We start from the raw sequence: 22,301 nt of genomic DNA, 5'->3' as shown, positions 1-22,301 counted from the left end.
AAAGAATAAAAACGATCTACCTTGTTGTGACCTCACACCTTATTGCACTGCACCTTCTCTGTAGCTGTGACACTTTACTCTGTACTGTAATTGTTTTTACTTGTACTACATCAATGCACTCTGTATTAACTCAATGTAACTGCACTGTGTAATGAATTGACCTGTATGATCAGTATGCAAGACAATTTTTTCACTGTACCTCGGTACGTGACAATAATAAACCAATACCAATAAAAACAGACGTCAGAATCAGATTTATTATCACTGACTTATTTGATGTGAAATGTGTTGGTTTGCGGCAGCAGTACAGTCCAAGGACATAAAATTACTATCAATTACAAAAGTAAATGAATAGTGCACAAAAAAGGAATAACGAGGTCGTGTTCATGGATAAGGAGATTGATAAGATAAGATATTTATTTATCAGTCACGTGTACATCAAAACACACAGTGAAATACATCTTTTGCATAGAGTGTTCTGGGGGCAGCCCGCATGTGTCGCCACTCTTCCGGTGCCAACATAGCATGCCCACAACTTCCTAACCCGTACGTCTTTGGAATGTGGGAGGAAACCGGAGCACCCGGAGGAAACCCATGCAGACATGGGGAGAACGTACAAAATCCTTACGGACAGTGGCTGGAATTGAACCCAGGTCACTGGCACTGTAATAGTGTTACACTAACCGGTACCCTACTGTGCTGCCAATTGAGACAGATAAAGATCAAGAGATGGAGAAATACAGAGACAGAAGCAAAGTGGGGTAGAGAGAGACACAACACACGAGTCGAGGGCGTAACAGAAGGAAACTGTGAGACTGAGATAGAGAAAATACTGCAAGAGGGAAACAGAGGAAAGAAACTACACAAGAGGCCATTCAGCACCTTGTGTTTGTGCTAGGTTTTTGATGGTTGTTCAACTTGCCCCACTCCAAGCTTCTCTCCATCACAATAGTCCTGCAATTTGATTGCACTTTTCAATTAATTATCTACTTCTGTTTTTGAAAGTTTCTGGTTGAGATCTTTCCCACACCCTTTCAGACAATGGCACACAAAGGCTAACACTCTACATGACAAAACTTCACTTTAGCAACACCCACTGCCAAATCCTTTGTCAATAATCTTAAAAACATGTAGGTTACCAACCTCACTGTCAGCGAAAATGGTCTCTCACCATTGAACTTTTTTTTGAAATGATTCATGATTTTGAAACACAGTCATCAAATCTCTCTGTAACCTTCTCTGCTTCAAGAAGGACAAGCCCAACTACTCAGCCTCTCTACAAAAATAAAGGAATGGACAAGATTCCAATGAAGCGTTAACCGGTGATTTATAATATTTGCTTACAATATCAAGCAAGTTCCTAGCTTGTCCTGTCGTCTTCAATCGTTGATGTAAGAAAGAAAAGAGGGAATGAAACACAGCAACTAACGAACAGAATTAGGAGGAGCTTTGGAAGAAAAGCTCATTTTATCTTCATTTATGTCTTTCTTCCTTTCTTCTTTATAGACCGTCAACCATAGCTTCATCTACCCTTCAATATCCTTGTATCTTTCTCTCATGTTTCTCAGCTCACTCTCTTTATCCCTCCCCCTCTCCCTCCCTCTCTCCCTCCCTCTCTCTCTCTCTCCTCTCATCTTTCCCCGTAACCGTGATCTGCATCTCCCCGTTGCCAGTCACTTCAATTCCCCCTCCCACACTATCACTGATATGTGGGAGGGAAGGGTTAGACAGAGCAGGATAAAATGTCAGCACAACATTGTGGGCTGAAGGGCCTGCACTGTGCTGTAGTGTTCTATGTTCTATACATCAGTCCTCAGCTCCTCCACTGCCGGGAGAATTCCAAGCGCAAACTGGAGGAACAGCATCTCATTTTCCGTCTTGGAACCTTGCAGCCTAACGGCACGAACGTTGAATTCTCCCACTTTAAGTAATCCCCATTCCCTTCCCCACAAACATCCCCCCCCCCACCATGCTTCTTCTCGTCTTCCCTTTCCTAACCTCTATTTTCTACCTTTTTTCCCTTTCTCTCCTTACCTTTGACCCATCCCCCGGTGGATCTGCTCTCCCCTCCTCCCCCGCACCTGCCGATCACCATCTCTTACCTGAACCTACCTATCACCACCCTGTGCCCACCCCGCCTCCCCTCTTTTGTCCACCTATCACTGCTCTGCTTTTCCCTCCTATACATTGGGCTTCCCCTTTTCCTATCTTCAGTCCTGAAGAAGGGTCCTGACCCGAAACGTTGACCGCCTGCTTTTCTCCACGGATGCTGCCTGGCCTGCTGAGTTCCTCCAGCATCATCGTGTTTCTCATCTGGATTCCAGCATCTGCAGTCCTTTGTTTCTCATCTCTCCCTGTCCAGTTCTCTGCTCACTCACACTCTCCCTCTCTTTTTTTCCTTTCCCTCAACTCTCTCTGCCTCCCTCAATACCTGATTCTCCCTTCAGCTTTCTCTCTCACTGTTAACCTCCCTTCCCCTCCCTCACCTCTCTAATCCCTAACTTCATCGCTATCCTATTTCCTTCACTGTTTTCATCTCTTTCTCTCCATCTCTTCATGGATTGCACAGAAGATTGCCAAAGGATACAGCAGGATATTGATCAGTTGCAGATATGGGCAGAGAAGTGGCAGATGGAATTTAATCTGGGCAAGTGTGAAGTGTTGCACTTTGCAATATAAAGGGAGAATACATATTTAAAGGCAGTATCCTTAACAGGGTGAAGAGATGTGAAGTGATGAACAGAGGGACCTTAGGGTCCAAGTACATGGCTCCCTAAAAGTGTCCAGTAAAACCGTCCAATAGGGAGGTAAAGAAGGTGTATGACATGCTTGCCTTCATTAGTCGAGGCACTGAGTTCAAGAACCAGTAAGTCATGTTCTAGCTTTATAAAACTCTGGTTAGGCCACATTTAGAGTATTGCTTTCAATTCTGGTCACACCGTTATGGGAAGGATGTGGAGGCTTTGAAGAGTGGCGACACTTGCAGGCTGCCCCTAGCACATTCTCAGTAATGCAAGAGGACACATTTCACTGTGTGTTTCAACGTACATGTGACTAATAAATAAATATCTGAATATGCAGAGAAGGGAGGGATATGGTCAATGTGCAGGGAAGAGGGAGTAGTTTAATTAGGAGTCATTTGTCCAATTAGTTTGGCACAACATCGTGGGCCGAAGGGCCTGTCCTGTGCTGTACTGTTCTATGTTCTATGTTCTATCCCTTTACCCCTTTTCTTTAAGACTGGTTCCCTGCTTCCCTTATCGTCTTCCCCTCTCCCTCAAAGTCTCTAATCCTCCATTCATGTTTGCCATGCCCATTCACTGTATTGCTTGTAACCTTAGAAGGGATCACAACCAAAGTTTACCCAGTGAATAATTCCCAGATATTCTGTTTGCTTAAGTTAAGAGCAAACAGCGAAACCATGACAACAATACATGTCAGGCAAACTCCCTGCCACTCCCTGCCACAAATTCAGTGCATTCTCCATTGAAGGCAGCTGCCCTGCACTGGCCTCTTGCTGACCCACTCGAGTGCTTCACTGCGTCTCATCTATTCACTGCACCTGTTCTCTCATCCCTTCTCCTCCAGGACAGAACAAGAGGTCCCTTGGTCCTCACCATCCAGCCCACCAGACTTCATGTTCAACAGATTATCTTTTGCAATTTCCTACGGGGTTTCCTCAGATACATATTCCCCTCCCCTCCCCTTTCTGCTTTTCAAAGGGATCGGCGGTTCTCAGTATTGATCTAGAACTTAGGTGGCTCATTTTCTCTCTCTGTTTTGAACAGGACATTTCTGCTATCAACCATCTATCTGCATTATTGGCTATGTTTTTCTTCATCCATTAGCACAGCTTGACCCGCCGGGCATATACTACAGCCCTGCGTTTTGCGATGTTTACATTGCTTTGTTTGTGTTCTACCTCTCTGTGCCCTCCTTTCAAAATGTAGTAGGTATCTGGCATGAACTACCAGAAGAGGTGGTGGAGGTAGGAATAGTAACAACATTTAAGAGGCATCTTGACAGGTACTTGAATGAGAAGGACATAGAGGGATATGGTATTAATGCAGGCATGATGGGCATGCGGTATAGGAGGGCATGATGGTCGGCATAGACAGGGTGGGCTGAAGGGCCTGTTTCTATGCTGTATAACTCTATGATTATGATTCTATTGATATTGGTATTGGTTTATTATTGTCACTTGTACCGAGGTACAGTGAAAAACTTGTCTTGCATACCGATCCTACAGGTCAATTCATTACACAGTGCAGTTACATTGAGTTAGTACAGAGTGCATTGATGTAGTACAGGTAAAAACAATAACAGTACAGAGTAAAGTGTCACAGCTACAGAGAAAGTGCAGTGCAGGTAGACAATAAGGTGCAAGGTCACAAGCTAGATCATGAGGTCAGAGTCCATTTCATCGTATAAAGGAACCGTTCAATAGTTTATATGTACAATGCTTTGTCCTTTTGTTCAGATTCTCTCTCTTTAGTTTCTCCCATGATGATGACCTTGCTTAAAACTTATCCCCACAACAACCCTGACCTCACCCTATCAGAAATATTCTCTTTGTCCTATCTACCCATTCCCCAACAACTTAAAATCAACTTGTTTTCTCTCCATCCCATGTCTGATGAAGGGTCATTGACCATAAATGTTAACACTGTTTCTCTTTCCACAGATGCAGACAGACCTGCTGAGTGTTCCCAGCATTTTCTGTTTTTATTTCAGCTGAAAAACGCACTCATCGAATGGGCCATTAGAATAGGAAGTAGAAGCCCCAGAGTATACGAGAGGGAAAAGCAGCCCTGGGGTTCAATACAGGAACAGCAACCCATGTGTATGTTGTATGGAACAACCAAGACTGTGTGCATTATACAGAATAGCATTCTTTGAGTTCAGTACAGAGATTAGCAGCCACAGTGTATACTATAGGGGAGTACAGCCCTTGTGTATATTGAGGAAGTAGCCAACACTGTGCACATTTGGAGACACAAGAGACCATAGATGCTGGAATCTGCAGCAACAAGCAATCTGCTGGTGGAATTCAGCAGGTCGGGCAGTATCTGTGGGGGAAAGGAAATGACGACATTTCGGGTCAAAATCCTGCATCAGGACTGTGTATATTTAACAGAATATAAGTCTCTCTGTATATGGAATGGGGGAAACTGCTATTCTGTATAATGTTATTCTGTAGCGGTTAACATAATGCTATTACAGCGCCAGTGACCAGGCTTCAATTCCGGTCGCTGTCTGTAAGGAGTTTGTACATTCTCCCCGTGTCTGTGTGGGTTTCCTCCGGGTGCTCCAGTTTCCTCCCACATTCCAAAGACGTACAGGTTAGGAAGTTGTGGGCATGCTATGTTGGCGCAGGAAGCGTGGCGACACTTCAGACTGCCCCAAGAACACTCTACGCAAAAGATGCATTTCACTGTGTTTCGATGTACATATGACTAATAAACATAGAAACATAGAAAACCAACAGCACACTTCAAGCCCTTCTGCCCACAAAGCTGTGCCGAACATGTCCCTACCTTAGAAATTACTAGGCTTACCCATAGCCCTTTATTTTTCTCAGCTCCATGTACCTATCCAAAAGTCTCCCAAAAAACCCTATCGTATCCGCCTCCACCACCTACTCCCCAGCACCTTAAACCTATGTCCTCTTGCGGCCACCATTTAAGCCCCGGGGAAAAGCCTCTGACTATCTACCCGATCAATACCTCTCATCATCTTATATACCTCTATCAGTTCCCCCCTCATCGCTCCAAGAAGAAAAGGCTGAGTTCCCTCAACTTGCTTTCATAAGGCATGCTCCATATTCAAGGCAGCATCCTTGTAAATCTCTGCACCCTTTCTATGGCTTCCACATCCTTCCTGTAGTGAGGTGACCAGAACTGAGCACAGTACTCCAAGTAGGGTCTGACCAGGGTCGTATATAGCTGCAACAATACCTCTCGGCTCCTAAGTTCAATTCCCCGATTGATGAAGGACAATAAACCATATGCCTTCTTAACCACAGAGTCAACCTGTGCCGCTGCTTTGAGTGTCCTATGGACTCGAACCCCAAGATCCCTCTGATCCTCCACACTTCCAAGAGTCCTACCATTAATACTATATTCTGCCATCATATTTGACCTACCAAAATGAACCACTTCACACTTATCTGGGTTGAACTGCATCTGCCACTTCTCAGCCCAACTTTGCATCCTATCTATGTCCCGCTGTAACCTCTGACAGCCCTATATACTACCCACAACACCCCGAACCTTTGTGCTATCCACAAATTTACTAACCCATCCCTCCACTTCCTCATCCAGGTCATTTATAAAAATCACAAAGAGTAAGGGTCCCAGTACAGACCCCTGAGGTACACCACTGGTCACCGACCTCCATGCAGAATATGACCCTTCAACAACTACTCTTTGCCTTCTGTGGGCCGGCCAGTTCTGGATCTTCAATGCAATTTCCCCTTGGATCTCATGCCTTCTTACTTTCTCAATAAGCCTTGCATGGGGTACCTTATCAAATGCCTTGCTGAAATCCATATACACTACATCTACTACTCTCCCTTCATCGATGTGTTTAGTCACATCCTCAAAAAATTCAATCAGGCTCGTAAGGCAGGACCTGCCCTTGACAAAGCCATGCTGACTATTCCTAATCATATCATACCTCTCCAAATGTTCATGAATCCTGCCTCTCAGGATCTTCTCCATCAGCTTACCAACCACTGAGGTAAGACTCACTGGTCTATAATTTCTTGAATAAGGGAACAACGTCCGCAAACCTCCAGTCTTCTGGGACCTCTCCCATCTCCATCGATGATGCAAAGATCATCGTCAGGGGCTCCGCAATCCTCTCCCTCGCCTCCCACAGCAGCCTGGGGTACATCTCATCCGGTCCCGGCAACTTATCCAACTTGATGCTTTCCAAAAGTTTCAGCACCTTCTCTTTCCTAATATCTACATGCTCAAGCCTTTCAGCCTGCTGCAAGTCCTCACTACAATCCCCCAGATCTTTTTCCGTAGTGAATACTGATGTAAAGTATTCATTAAGTACCTCCATTATTTCTTCTGGATCCATACACACTTTCCCACTGCTGCACTTGATAGGCCCTATTCTTTCACATCTTATCCTCTGGCTTTTCACATACTTGTAGAATGCCTTGGGGTTTTCCTTAATCCTGCCCGCCAAGGCCTTCTCATGTCCCCTTCTGGCTCTCTTAATTTCCTTCTTAAGCTCCTTCCTGTTAGCCCTATACTCTTCCAGATCTCTAACGTTACCTAGCTCTCTGTACCTTTTGTAAGCTTTTCTTTTCCTTTTGACCAGATTTATTATAGCCTTTGTACACGATGGTTCCTGTATCCTCTCACAACTCCCCTGTCTCATTGGAAGGTGCCTATGCAGAACTGCACCCAAATATCCCCTGAATATTTGCCACATATCTTCCGTACTTTCCCCTGAGAACATCTGTTCCCAATTTAAGCTTCCAATTTCCTGCCTGAGAACCTCATAATTCCCTTTACTCCAAGCAAACGCCTTTCTAGTCTGTCTGTTCCTATCTCTCTCCAGTGCTAACGTAAAGGAGATAGAATTATGATCAATATCACCAAAATGTTCACCCACTGAGAGATCTGACACCTGACCAGGTTCATTTCCCAATACCAAATCAAGCACAGCCTCTCCTCTTGTAGGCCTATCTACATATTGTGTCAAGAATCCTTCCTGAACACACCTAACAAACTCCACCCCATCTAAACCCCTCACTGTCTGGAGATGCCAATCGATGTTTGGGAAATTAAAATCTCCCATCACAACAACTCTGCTATTCTCACACCTTTCTAGGATCTGCTTCCCTATCTGCCCTTCAATATCCCTGTTACTATTGGGCAGCCTATGAAAAACACCCAGTAAAGTTATTGACCCTTTCCCGTTCCTAACCTCCACCCACAGAGACTCCGTAGACAGTCCCTCCATGGTGTCCACCTTTTCTGCAGCCATGACACTATCTCTGATCAACAGTGCCACTCCCCCACCTCTTTTGCCTCCCTCCCTGTCCTTTCTGAAACATCTAAAACCCGGCACTTGAAGCAACCATTCCAGTCCCTCAGCCATCCAAGTCTCCGTAATGGCCACCACATCGTAGCTCCAAGTATTGATCTAAACTCTAAGCTCATCCGCCTTGTTCACAATACTCCTTGCGTTAAAATAGACACATCTCAAACTGGTCTGGGCACGTCCCTTCTCTATCACCTGCCTATCCTCCCTCTCGTACCTACTACTAGCTTTCTCTATTTGAGAGCCAAACACCTCTTCCCCAGTCTCTCCAGTTCGGATCCCACCCCCCAACAATTCTAGTTTAAACTCCCTCCAGTAGCCTTAGCAAACCTCCCCACCAGGATGTTGGTCCCCCTGGGATTCAAGTGCAAGCCGTCATCTTTGTACAGGTTATACCTGCCCCAAAAGAGGCCCCAATGATCCAGAAATCTGAATCCCTGCTCCTTACTCCAATCCCTCAGCCACGCATTTAACCTCCACCTCATTCTGTTCCTATACCCACTGTCACGTGGCACAGGCAGTAATCCTGAAATTACTACCTTTGAGGTCCTGCTTCGCAACTTCCTTCCTAACTCCCTATAGTCTTTTTTCAGAACCTCTTCCCTTTTCCTACTTATGTCGTTGGTACCAATATGTACCACGACCTCTGGCTGTTCTCCCTCCCCCTGCAGGATATCTTGAATGCGATCTGAAACATCCCGGACCCTGGCACCTGGGAGGCAAACTACCTTCAGAGTTTCTTTCCTGCGTCCACAGAATCGCCTGTCTGCCCACCATCACTAGTGCCCTCCTCTCTCCTTCCCTACTCTTCTGAGCCACAGGGCCAGACTCTGTGCCAGAGGCACTGCCACTGTTGCTTCCCCCAGGTAGGCTGTCTCCCCCAACAGTACTCAAGCAGGAGTACTTATTGTCAAGGGGTACAGCCATAAGGGTACTCTCTAGTACTCGACTATTCCCCTTCCCCCTCCTGACTGACCCACTTGCCTGACTCCTGTGGCCCCGGTGGGACCACCTGCCTATAACTCCTTTCTATCACTTCCTCATTCTCCCTGAGCAGACGAAGGTCATCGAGCTTCATCTCCAGTTCCCTAACACGGTCCCTCAGGAGCTGCAGCTTGACACACTGGGTGCAGATGTAGCCCTCCTGGGGGCAGGGAGACTTCGGGAACTCCCACATCTGACACTAAGCACAGAAAACCGCACTCATACTCCTTCCTTAACTCAAGTCACCTACCTTTCCTCACCCCTTTACGCATAAGCCCGTTAAGCTAAAGCCCAACCACTCTGCTCCCTCTCACTCCACTGTCCACTCCGAGGCTGCCCACTGGCTATGGCGGTTTGCTTCTTAAACTGCCCGCGCCTACCCGCTGACGTCATGCGCCTGCGCAGTCCTGCCCCACTATTCCCGATGAGAATTTTAAAAAAAATTAGCTGTTCCGAAGTCCTGAAGCCTGCTGAAACAAAACCAACGAAACCTCTGAATCTTATCTTCTTATCTTATCTTACCTTATCTTATCCATGTACATTATAGAGATTAGTATTCCTTATATATCATATAGGCTATAGCAATCCCTGTATATACTATAGGGAATATTAGCACTTGTATATAATGTAATGAATACCAGTCCATGGCTCCATGACTCTATTTATTATTAGGAGTAAGGGTCATTACATTGAAGAATCTGAGAATCTGACAGGGAATAACGGTCTCTGTACATTACGCCAACTGTCCCAATAAATATTATGGAGAATTGCAGTCCCTGTGTATTTATAAGTAATAGAAGACTTTTTTGTATACCACAGGGAAAGCAGACTCTGTGTACATTAAAGAGGATGGTAGCCATTATAAGTATTGTAAGGTGTAGCAGACTCAGTGAGTGTTCCTTGGGAATAACAGTTAATGTGTGTGGTTTCTTCCCACATCCTAAAATTGTGTGGGTTGATAGGTAAATTGGCCACTATAAATTGCCCCAAGTGTATAGATGGTAAATTAGTTTATTCTTGTCACATGTACTGAGGTACAGTGAAAAACTTGACTTGCATACTGTCTGTACAGATCAATTCATTACATCAGTGCATTGAGGTAGTACAAGGGTAGTACAAGAATGCAGAATAAAGTGTAACAGCTACAGAGAAAGTGCAGCTACAGAGAAAGTGCAGCTACAGAGAAAGTGCAGCTACAGAGAAAGTGCAGTGCAGGCAGACAATAAGGTGCAAGGTCATAACGAGGTAGATTGTGAGGTCAGGAGTCCTCCTTTTCGTACTAGAGGACCGTTCAAGTGGAATCTGGGGGGGAGTTGATGAGACTATGGGGGACTAAAATGGATTAGTTGATGGTTAGGACAAACAGTGGGCTGAAGGACCTGTTACCGTGCACTATGATTCTACGACTTTATAGGAATCCCTGTATATATTGCACAGAACAGAGGGTCTGTGAACATCATATGCAATAGCAGTCCCTGTGAATATTATCGGAAATAGCAATTCCTGCCAATATCATATAAGGTGTTTATTATAGTAAGTAGCAATTCCTTTGTATGTTCTACAGAATAGTGGCCTCTGTGAATAGCAGTCCCAGTCTATAGTATAAGGAACAACTGTACAACAGTCCCTGTGCACCATTTAATCAAGTGGAATAATTTACCTGATTTGACTGAGCAATGAATGTGAGCCTTCGATTCGTAATAGACCCAGTCAAAGCCTGCCTCGACTGCCAGGCGTGCCAGCATCCCATACTTGGAGCGATCTCTGTCCGAGGTGGTGATATCCACTGCCCGGCCCTCATAGTGCAGGGATTGCACAGAATGGTGACCATCTTCATCCCAACCTTCGGTCACTCTCAGCCTCACGCCAGGCCACTGGTTCATCACTGAGATCGCGAGGGCGTTCAGCTTATCTTTGCAACGCTGGAAGAAGAGAGAGGAGAATTATTAGGTGGGCCATGTTCCTTGACACTACCCACCATTCCAATTTTCTTCCCTCCACTTATTCTATAGTCCTTAGTGGAGACGCGAGACTGAAGCAACCAAGAAGGTGCAGGAGGAACTCAGTGGGTCAGACAATAGGTAGGTGACAGCCGTCAGCTCTTGCTCCACCACTTCCCCCCACCTTTTTATACCAGCTCTGTCCCCTCTTTCTTTCAGTCCAGATGAAGGGTCTTGACCCGACTGTCCATTTCCCTCCATAGATGCCGCCTGACCCGCTGAGTTCTTCCAACACTTTGTGTGTTGCCGTAGTTGTTAGTTCTGTACTTTTACAGCTTTAGGCAGAGGATGTGTCCACCACACAGAACACAACTTATGGTGATGTCAACTACATGTAGCAGGTACACGACGCAGTCCTGATTGAGGGGTCAGCGGTGGAAAGGGTGAGCAGCTTCAAGTTCCTGGGCATCAACATCTTGGAGGATCTATCCTGGGCCCAACACATTGATGCAATCACGAAGAAGGCACGCCAGTGGCTCTACTTCATTAGGAGTTTGAGAAGATTCAGTATGCCACCAAAGACGCTCACAAATTTTGATAGATGTACAGTGGAGAGCATTCTGACTATTTGCATCGCCGCCTGGTATGGAGGCTCCAATGCGCAGGATCGCAAGAGACTGCAGAGAGTTGCAGACTCAGCCAGCTCCATCATGGACACAACCCTCCCCACTATTGAGGATATCTTTAAGCAGCGGTGCCTCAGGATGGTGGCATCCATCATTAAGGACCCTCACTATCCAGGACATGCCCCCTTCTCGTTACTACCATCGGGGAGGAGGTACAGGAGCCTGAAGACCCACACGCAACAATTCAGAAACAGCTTCTTCCCCTCTGCCATCAGATTTCTGAACGGCCCATGAACCCATGAACACTACCTCGTTATTCCCTTTTTGCACTATTTATTTATTTTTGTAATTTATAGTAACTTTGCACTGTACAGCTGCTACAAAACAACAAACCTCATCATCTAAGTCAGTGGTAATAAATCTGACTCTGATTCATATATCACAGTGACATCATTTATAGTTACATCATCAAAGATGCAGAGCCCATATCCTGTGACATCAGACATCATCAAAGACGTGTAGCACAAATAACAGTGGTGTCACAGATGACATGCCACATATACACTATGACATCACATCAGGATTTTACTATTCTCTATTAAACATAAAGATATGCACTTCACACAGAAATGCATGTATATGAATAAGCTTTGCTAGTGGGATTAGAGGAGATTGCAATGGGATCTAACTGATGTATTTAAAGTCTTGAAGGCAATAGACAGTGTATGGACACTATTCCCATTGGCGGATAAAGTCAATGCACTCCTCCACAATCGATATCAGCACTGCTGTTCTGCACTGTGTACACAAGACCCACAGCTCTCATAAGCTATCGAGAGGGTGCGGAAGGGATTTAGTGGAGTGATTCCAGAGATGAGGGACTTCAGTGACATGAATAGTGTGGAGAAACTGGAGTGTTCTAGTGGATTTAGAGGAGGTTCCGAGGGGATCTTACCAAAGTATTTTAAGTCTTGAAGCCAATAGACAGTGTAGATGGAGAGAAAACATTCCCATTGGTGGATAAGGTCAAGAACTAGAGAGCATAGAATGAATATGATTGGTACAGGAACCAAAATGGTTAGGGTCTGGAATGCACTGATGGGACTAGTAGAGTTCAAAGAGGAGCTGGACAAGAATCCAAAAAGAAAGAATTTGCAGGGGTCTGGGAAACATGGGTTGTTTTTGCATAGTCCTGGTCTGCACCTGATGGACCAAATGGCCTCCTTCCACACTGTAAACACTCTATGATTCTGTGAAATATTCTGTTGAAATATCAATGACCTGAAACATTAACTCCATATCTCCCTCCACAGATGCTGCCTGACCTGCTGAGTCTTTCCAGGATTTTATGTCTTTATTTCAGATATCCAGCATCTACGGTATTTGGCTTGCAGAATTCCCAGTGCAGTGGGAGGGAGGAAGAAGGTCAGGGAAAGGAAGGGGCAGGGGTAGCCCGGGAGGTTTGGAGGGGAGGTCAAAGAAGGGAGTAGAGGGGAGAGAAAGGGAGGGGAGGGGAACAAGAGGATGAACTGCTGCCATCCTGACAGTGATGGGATTTTCCGGATAGAATTCCTTTGTGCCTGGACAGCATTGATTACACAAAGGCATCCATTAGCAGAAAGAGAGGTCTCAAGTTCTTGTACTCATCAATAGCTTGCCTTTGGACCCAACTGCCAAATGGTGTGTTTAATTGAGCTGTAATGAACAACCTGTGCCAATTTCCAGATAAGATTGCATACCTTTGAGTTTACAATTGCTAATAGGTTACCGGAACAGTTACATTTTGAAGAGCAAATATGTGTTTATGGATCTCAGTGTGGCCATTAGCCAATTAGACCCATCCCACCTGAACACCGGCAATCTAATTCATACTATTTTCCACAAAACATTGCCCCGATAACTCCCATTCTCACAGATTAGCTGATCAAAGGAGCCGCTTAACATAAGAACATGACCCTGCACTCAGCTGTCGCAAGTAGCCAGGGCAGGTCTAGTACATTGAGTTTTCAGAGCTGTGTGGATCTGTGCTAGTGGCATACACTGGAAATGCTCGTACAGAAAGGCTAAATTACAGATCAAGTCACGTGAAAATGGGAACAGGAATAAGCCACCCGGCCCCTCAAGCCTGCCTTGTCATTCAATATCATCCAGGCAAGTGTGAGGGGTTGCACTTTGGGAGGTAATATGGGACAGTATACAGTTAATGGCAGGACCCTTAACAGCATTGATGTTCAGAGGGATCTTGGGGTCCAAGTCCATAGCTCCCTGAAAGTGGCCACACAAGTTGATAAGGTGCCAAAAAAGGTGTACAACATGCTTGCCCCGTACATCTCCTTTGAACTTCCCCCCTCTCACCTTAAATGCATGCCCTCTAATATTAGGTATTTCTACCCTGGGGAAAAGATACCGGTTGTCTTCTCTATCTATAGAACATAGAACAGTACAGCACAGAACAGGCCCTTCAGCCCACAGTGTTGTGCCGACATAGCTATTCCCTCCTGCCTACAGAATGCCCATGTCCCTCCATTTTCCTCTCATTCATGTGCCCATCCAAGCCCCTCGTAAAAGCCCCCAATGAACTTGCCTCCACCACCCTATCAGGCAATGCATTCCAGACATCCACCACTCCCTGAGTAACAGACGTATAAACTTCTATCATTCTGTAACTTTATACTGGCCATCTCACCTCTCCACTCTTCGTCCTAATGCAGGGCTTTGAACCGAAACGTCAACAATCCCTTTCCTCCTGCAGATGCTGCTCAACCATCTGAGTTCCTCCAGTAGATTGATTGTTGCTTTATCTTCAAACTATGTCCCCTCAATCGAGATTCTCCCATTAGTAAAATCATTTCTGCATCTAACCCCTCGTGTTTCAATGAGATCACCCCTTGTTCTCTTAAACTACAAAGAACATAGACCTATTTGATGGCTTTGCTCGTCTCAAATCCAAATCCAATCGGGAACTCCAAAGAACACCATTTACCTGGAGAGTGGTGTGAATGAGACAATCAGTAGCTGAGGGTGAAATCAGATATCCAATCAAGGAGAACTCGGGTTAATACAAACAAGAGAATGGAATAGCTTGTGTTGATAACCAATGAGAGAATAGTTGAAGGGGGAGGGGAGGTGTTTCCCTGAAGGAATATCCCATGGAGTAATTGGGCTCGATGGCCCGTTTCTATGTTCAACAATGTCATTTGATGAAACAATGAAATTTGATGAAACAAAACCTACTTGCGTCAAGACCTTGACAAAATTGCACCACATAAATGCCTGGCATAGACCATCTCCAACAGGAGAGAAGCTAATCATCCCCACTTGAGAATCAATGGCATAATAGAGTGGACAGCCAGTGCCTCTTTCCCAGGGCACCAAGGCTCAATACAGGAGGGCATGGCTTTAAAGTAATGGGTGGGAAGTTCAAGGGAGATATCAGAGGGAGGTTTTTTACCCAGAGAGTGGTTGGGGCATGGAATGCGCTGTCTGGGGCGGTGGTGGAGGCAGGTACATTGGTCAAATTCAAGAGATTACTTGATAAGCATATGGAGGAATTTAAAATAGAGGAGTATGTGGGACGAAGGAGTTAGATAGTCTTAGGCGAGGTTTAAAGGTCAGCACAACATGGTGAGCCGAAGGTCCTGTATTGTGCTGTATTGTTCTATGGTTCTATGGTTATAATCATTAACCAGTCTTCCACCATTAACTTCCTGTGGGGTCACCAGTGACCAGGCAATTCAACTAGACCACTGTGCTTCTATCACACTGTGGTAAGACTATTGAACGATGATATGGACTCTGACCTCACAATCTACCTTGTGACCTTGCACCTTATTGCACTGCACTTTCTCTGTAGCTGTGACACTTTACTCTGTCCTGTTATTGTTTTTACCTGTACTACATCAATGCATTCTGTACTGAATCAATGTAACTGCACTGTGTAATGAATTGACCTGTACGATCGGTATGCAAGACAAGTTTTTCACTGTACCTCGGTACAAGTGACAATAATAAACCAATACCAATACCAATACCAGACACATGTGTACTGTGAGTACAAGAGCAGGTCAGAAGCTGGGTATTCTGTGACAAGTGGTACACTTCCTCATACAATAAGTTTGGAAGGGGACCTGAGAAAGATTTAAAAGGCACCCGAGGAAGAAGTTTTCAGCACAACGGGCGGTGGGTATATGGAAAGAGCTGCCAGAGGAAGTGGTAGAGGTGGATACAATTACAATATTTAAAAGACATCGGAACAGGTAGTCAGATAGGAAAGGTTCAGAGGGATATGGGCCAAACACAGGCAAATGGGACCAGCTCAGGTAGGCACAATAGCTGGAATGGATGAGTTGGGCCGAAGGGCCTTAATCTGTGCTGTATAACCCTATGAGCCTATAACCTTTCCGCCAGTTACAAAGCACATGTCAAGAAGTTGATGGAATACTCTCCACTTTCCCGGATGAGTAGAGCTTCAACAATTCTCTAGAAGTTCAGCACCATTCAGGACAAAGAGGATGACTTGATTGATACCCCATCCACCATTGGAAACAGCTACTCCTTCCACAACCAGTGCACAGTGACTGCAGGGTGCGCCATCTGCAAAACACTCTCACTTAGCTTACTCTTACAATTCTTCCCAAATTCACAAATTCTGTCATATAGAAGGGCAAGAACTGTAGGCACATTGGACACAACTATTTCCAAGTTCCTTTCATAGTTACACACCATCCTGCAGTATATTGTTGTTCCTTCAACACCACTGGGTCTAAAGTCTGGAACTTTTCCTCAGTGAAGCATTTTCACCAGAGGGACCACGCTGCTTCATTGTTTCATGTCTGGGGAATAGATTCAGCCAACTCCATCACAGGCACAACCCTCCCCACCATCGAGGACATCTTCAAGAGGCGGTGCCTCGAGAAGGCTACATCCGTCATTCAGGACCCTCACCATCCGGGACATGCCCTCTTCTCATCACTACCATTGGGTAGGAGGTGCAGGAGCCTGAAGACCCACACTCAATGATTAAGGAACAGCTTGTTCCCCTCCACTATTGGATTTCTGAACGGTCCATGAACCCATGAACACTACCTCATTATTCCTTTTCTTTACACGATTTATTTATTTTTGTAATTTATAGATTTTTACATGAATGATGGAGAAATAGGGGGCTATGTGGGAGGGAAGGGTTAGGAAGATCTTAGAGCAGGATAAAATGTCGGCACAACATTGTGGGCTGAAGGGCCTGTACTGTGCTATTTTATGTATTGCACTGTACTGCTGCCACAAAGGAACAAATTTCACATCATGTGTCAGTGAATAAATCTGATTTTCATTCTTTTTCTGGAAATCACTGATAGGATGGGGCCCCTCTCATGTTAATAACATGTCAGAATCATGTACTAGTGAGCACAAAGTACAACAGTTATAGGATGAACTCTTGATTTTCCACTGTGCTCCATTGAAACTAAGTGATTATGAAGTTGGATGGGAAATTAATGGTGTCAATGTACTTTGTATTTGCTGTAAACCAAAAGTAGGCAATGTCACCTGTCCTGTAGACTTGGCAAGCTCACCTAAACCCCTGCTTCTCTTATCACTCATGTTTCACATAGCACTGATATAATCGGCATCGTAAAAACGTTCCTTGAAATATTTTGTTTCAAACTTTGATCAATGTCGTCTGAATCATTGACACCTTTCATTTTAAAGTCAACCGCCTTGAATTTACCCAAAACCTGAATAATCCCTGCGGTTTTACAGTCAAATTTGCCTTATCTAATGTATGATGACACATCAGAGAGAAGTTTAACTGCCACTCACCTGCATGCACAATAAACTGCTTCACTAAGCTAAGTAATGTTATACCCACTCACATACACGTCAACAATATTTCCCTATTTCCTTATGACATAGCAGAAGATCTAGTTCGCAGAGCAATCCCATTCCCTACAAATACTCCCCACATTCCCAGATTCTACCAGTCACCTACTCCCTAGGAGTGATTTCCGGTGGTCATTTAACCTACCAACCCACACGTCCTTGGGATGTGGGAGGAAACCGGAGCACCCGGAGTAAACCCATGTGGTCACAGGGAAAATGTGCCAACTCCTCATAGATAGTACCCGAGGTCAGGATCGAACCTGAGTCACTGGTGCTGTGGAGATGAGGGGTGTGGAGGTTACCTGAAGAGACAGGTTGCTTTTGACATTCAGCTATGCTGGCTGACAGGGTGTGTGGAAGTTGTCGAGAGCAGACGTGCTTTGTAGCACATATACGCTTCTGACCCTCACTGTTTGTGAGCTTCACACGAGAGAGGAATTTCTTTATTGTCACTTTAGCATTTCTTTTCGCACTACTTCAGACTGCACTACAGTCTTTGCACCATTCCGTTATTTCTCACTCCCTTCTATGGACTCTGTCTACACTTATCGCTAACTCGGTAAGGCAGCCAACATAATCAACATAATCAGCCGCCTCGGTCATTCTCTCTTCTTCCCCCTCCCATCGGGCAGAAGGTACAAAAGCCTGAAATGCACCATAGAAAGCATCCTATCCGGATGCATCACAGCTTGGTACGGCAACTGCTCTGCCCAAGACCGCAAGAAACTGCAGAGTGTTGTGGACACAGCTCAGCACATCACGGAAACCAGCCTCCCCTCCATGGACTCTTGTCTAGACTTCTTGCTGCCTCAGTAAAGCAGCCAGCAGAATCAAAGACCCCACCCACCTTGGACAGAAAAAGCCAGAAAGCATGTAACACCAGGCTCAAGGACAGCTTCTATCCCGTTGTTTCAGACTATTGAATGGTCCCCTAGTATGATAAGATGGACTCTTGACCTCACAATCTACCTCATCATGGCCTTGCACCTTATTGTCTACCTGCACTGCACTTTCTCTGTAACTGTAACACTTTATTCTGCATTCTGTTATTGTTTTCCCTTGTACTACCTCAATGCACTGTTGTAATCAAATGATCTGTAGTGAATGGTATGCAAAACAAAGTTTTTCATTGTACCTCGGTACACGTAACAATAATAAACCAACTTACCAACTTAAAGCAAAATTCTGAATGTACAGTATTACATTTGCAAATTTTATGAATATCTTTGAAATAAATATGATTCAATCCTGGGCTGTGGATGTCACTGACATCGACGGCCCATCCCTGATTAACATGAGTGCCTGTTAGACTGGGTCAGAGGGCATTTACAAGTCAACTGTGCTGGTGTGGGACTGGAGTCAACTAGAGGCCAGATAAGGCAAGGGCAGCAGCATATAATATTGCATATATTATTACCATGTGTACTGTTTACTCTGTGAGCTTCACACGAGCAAGGAATTTCAGTGCACCCTGGTGAAAATGATAATAAACTAATCTGAATCTGAATCTTCCCTGTTGCAATAACAACACAAAGCAGTGTGGTAATAAATTTACTGGACTAATAACCAGAAGATGGTTGTTTAGTGTAAAATTTCCAAATTTATGGATGACACAAAGGTTGGAAATATGGTGTCATCCATAAATTTGGAAATATGGTAATACAGTTAAAAGATATGACTTAGCCACAAGAAGACAGAGACACGCAGTGATTGCAGACAATGAAGTTTAACACAGGCAGGAGTGATTGCAAATTAAATGGTGCTGGTCTAAAGTGTGTGTAGGAACAGAGGGCCTTGGGTGTTCACCTTGGAAGTGGCAGGGTATGTTGAGAGAGTGGTTGTTGAAGCACATGTGACCCTATAGATAAATAAAAAACAGGGCGATTTTTGTAAAACACTAGTTAACCCGCAACTGGAGTATTGTTTCTATTCCTGGTCACCACACTTTAAGACAGATGTGTAGAGACACACAGGGCGGTGTTTATCTGGAACGAGCTACCAGAGGAGGCAATAGAGGTAGACACTTGGCATTTAAAAGGCATTTAACAGGTGCTTAGATAGGAAAGGGGTAGAGGGATATGGGCAGCAAGTTGAATTGGCATCGATAGGCATCACAGTTGGCATGGATGAGGTAGGCCAAAAGGGCCTATTTCTCTGCTGTACGATTCTATAAATCTATGAAAAGATTTACGGGAACGGTTGAGGGATGAGGGATTTCAGTTCCAGGGTTAGATGGTTAAAGCTAGCACAGGAAGGTTGAAAGAGATTTGAGAGAGCTGTTCAAGATCATGAAAGATTTAGCTTGCGTAAATTTGAGCAGATTTCAAGTTTTGGACAAAAGATACAAAGGGGATGAGAAGAAATATTTTATTACACAAAGTGTGGTTATGATATGAAATTAACTGCCTGTAGGACTGTTGGGAATTGTGTTAATCAGGGATTTCAGAAGGGAACTGGACAGCCATGGATAATTTACAGGCCTGCAGGGAGACAGGGAGGGAATTGGATGAACAGGAGTGTAACACTCAGAGCTGGCATGGACGATGGACTGAATGGTCTCTTTCTGTAACAGTAACAGTTTTTCTAACAGTTTCATGAACTTATGAATCTAAAATTGAACTAGTAATCTGTAGACATGAGTTCAAATCCTATCACAGCTCCTGGAAATTCAAATCGTTAAATAAAATGCTTTCTCAGTAATGGTGAGAATGAAACTAAAATCCCAAATTTTTTCATCATCTACCTAGTCTGACTTTTACGGGACTCGCACCCAAACAATATGGATGCCCCATAGCTGCATTTGAAATGGGGTGAATTTCACTCATATCTTCATGCTATGAAGGAACTATGATATTAAATGTAACATTGCTTATTTGGGATCTTTGTTAATGAGCATCCCAAAGTGTTTAACAAGCAAAATTTAATGTTTGAGAGGACGTTAGAACAGATGACCAAAAACTTGATTGGAGGGGTAGGTTTTAATGAGCACTAACAGAGCTACATCAACGGTACTGAGGTCGAGAGGGTTGAGAGCTTCAAGTTCCTAGGAGTGAACGTCACCAATAGCCTGTTCTGGTCCAACCACGTAGACGCCACGGCCAAGGAAGCTCACCAGCACTTCTACTTCCTCAGGAGGCTAAAGAAATTTGACATGTCCCCTTTGACACACTCATCAATTTTTAGTATTACGTTTGTGCCTTTCAGTTCTCGCGCGTCTGCGTGGGCTTCCTCCGGGTGCTCCGGTTTCCTTCCACATTCTAAAGACGTACGGGTAGGTTAATTTGGGGGTTTAAAATGGGCGGAGTGGACTCGTTGGGCGGGAAGGGCCTGTTACCACGCTGTAAATAAAATTTAATTTAAAAAATTTAAATTTAATTTAATTTAGAAAGCATCCTATCTGGATGCATCACGGCTTGGTATGGCAACTGCTCTGACCAGGACCGCAATAAACTGCAGAGGGTAGTGGACACAGCTCAGCACATCACGGAAACCAGCCGCCCCTCCACGGACTCTGTCTGTACTTCTTGCTGCCTTGGTAAATCAGACAACATAATCAAAGACCCCTCCCACCCCAAACATTCTCTCTTCTCCCCCCTCCCATCTGGCAGAAGATACAAAAGCCTGAAAGCACGTACAACTAGGCTCAAGGACAGCTTCTATCTGCTGTTATAAGTCTATTGAACAGTTCCCTAGTACAATAATATGGACTCTCAACCTCACAATCTGCCTTGTTATGACCTTGCACCTTTTTGTCTGCCTACACTGCACTTTCTCTGTAACTGTGACACTTTACTCTACATTCTGTATTGTTTTACCCTGTACTACCTCAATGAACTGTGTAATGTATTGATCTGTATGAACTGTATGCAAGACAAGTTTTTCACTGTACCTCAGTACAAGTGACAACAATAAACCAATTCCAATTCCAATTCTAACTTTAAGGACCGCAGGGAGTATTGAGGAATAGAAGAACCTTGGTGTCCAAATTCCAAGGACCCCTGTGAACTGGATACTTGCCTTCAGTAGCCAGTTCATAGAATAGCAGATCTGGGAGGTTATGGTACAAATTTACAAAGCATTAGTTAGGCCACAGCTGGAATACTATGTACAGATCTGGTCTCCACATTATAAGAAGAATGTGACTGCACTGAAGAGGTGCAGAGGAGCTTCACCAAGATGTTGCATGGGAGAGAATTTCAGTTATGAGGAGAGATTAGGAGAGGTTGGATAGACTGGGTTTATTTTCTTTGGAAAAGAGGCTCAAGGGGAACCCAAAAGAGGGATACAAAATTATGAGGGGCATAGGTAGGGTAGATGGTAAGCAACCTTTCCCCTTAGCAGATGCAATGAAACCAAAGGATGTAGTTTTATGGGGTTAAGAGGGGATCTGAGGAAGAGGGCTAATTGGAATCTGGAACGCATTGCCTGAGGGGGCGGTGGAGGCAGGCACTCTCACAACATTTAAGAAGCAAAAGAGCTTCAGCTGTATAGAAATTTAGTCAGATCACACTTGGAGTATTGTGTGCAGTTCTGGTTGCCCATTATCGGAGACTGTGGAGAGGGTGCAGAAGAGGTTCACCAGGATGCTGCCTGGATTAGAGGGTATGAGCCATAAGGAGAGGTTGGACAAACTTGGGTTGTTCTCCTTTGAGCATCAGAGGCTGAGGGGAGACCTGATAGAGGTATTTTAAATTATCAGATGTATAGTTGGGATAGACAGTCAGAATCTTTTCCCCAGGGTAGAAACGTCACACACCAGAGGACATGCTTCTAAAGTTGGGGGGGAAAGTTTTTTTCCGCAGAGAGTAGT

The 22,301-nt window shown here is 44.6% G+C and overlaps 1 protein-coding gene across 1 annotated transcript in view; it reads right to left on the bottom strand.

The window, feature by feature from the left end:
• Positions 1-22,301, bottom strand: part of LOC127575129 (indian hedgehog protein-like) — an 88,154-nt gene that overhangs the window by 4,931 nt on the left and 60,922 nt on the right. The window contains exon 2 of the mRNA XM_052024809.1: positions 10,709-10,970. Coding sequence (XP_051880769.1) covers positions 10,709-10,970 — 262 coding nt within the window. The remainder of the gene's footprint in view (positions 1-10,708; positions 10,971-22,301) is intronic.

The sequence above is a fragment of the Pristis pectinata genome, chromosome 1 (assembly GCF_009764475.1).
Source record: "Pristis pectinata isolate sPriPec2 chromosome 1, sPriPec2.1.pri, whole genome shotgun sequence".
NCBI lineage: Eukaryota > Metazoa > Chordata > Chondrichthyes > Rhinopristiformes > Pristidae > Pristis > Pristis pectinata.
Note: the sequence above shows the minus strand (reverse complement) of the source record. Positions and strands in the feature narration are given on the sequence as shown.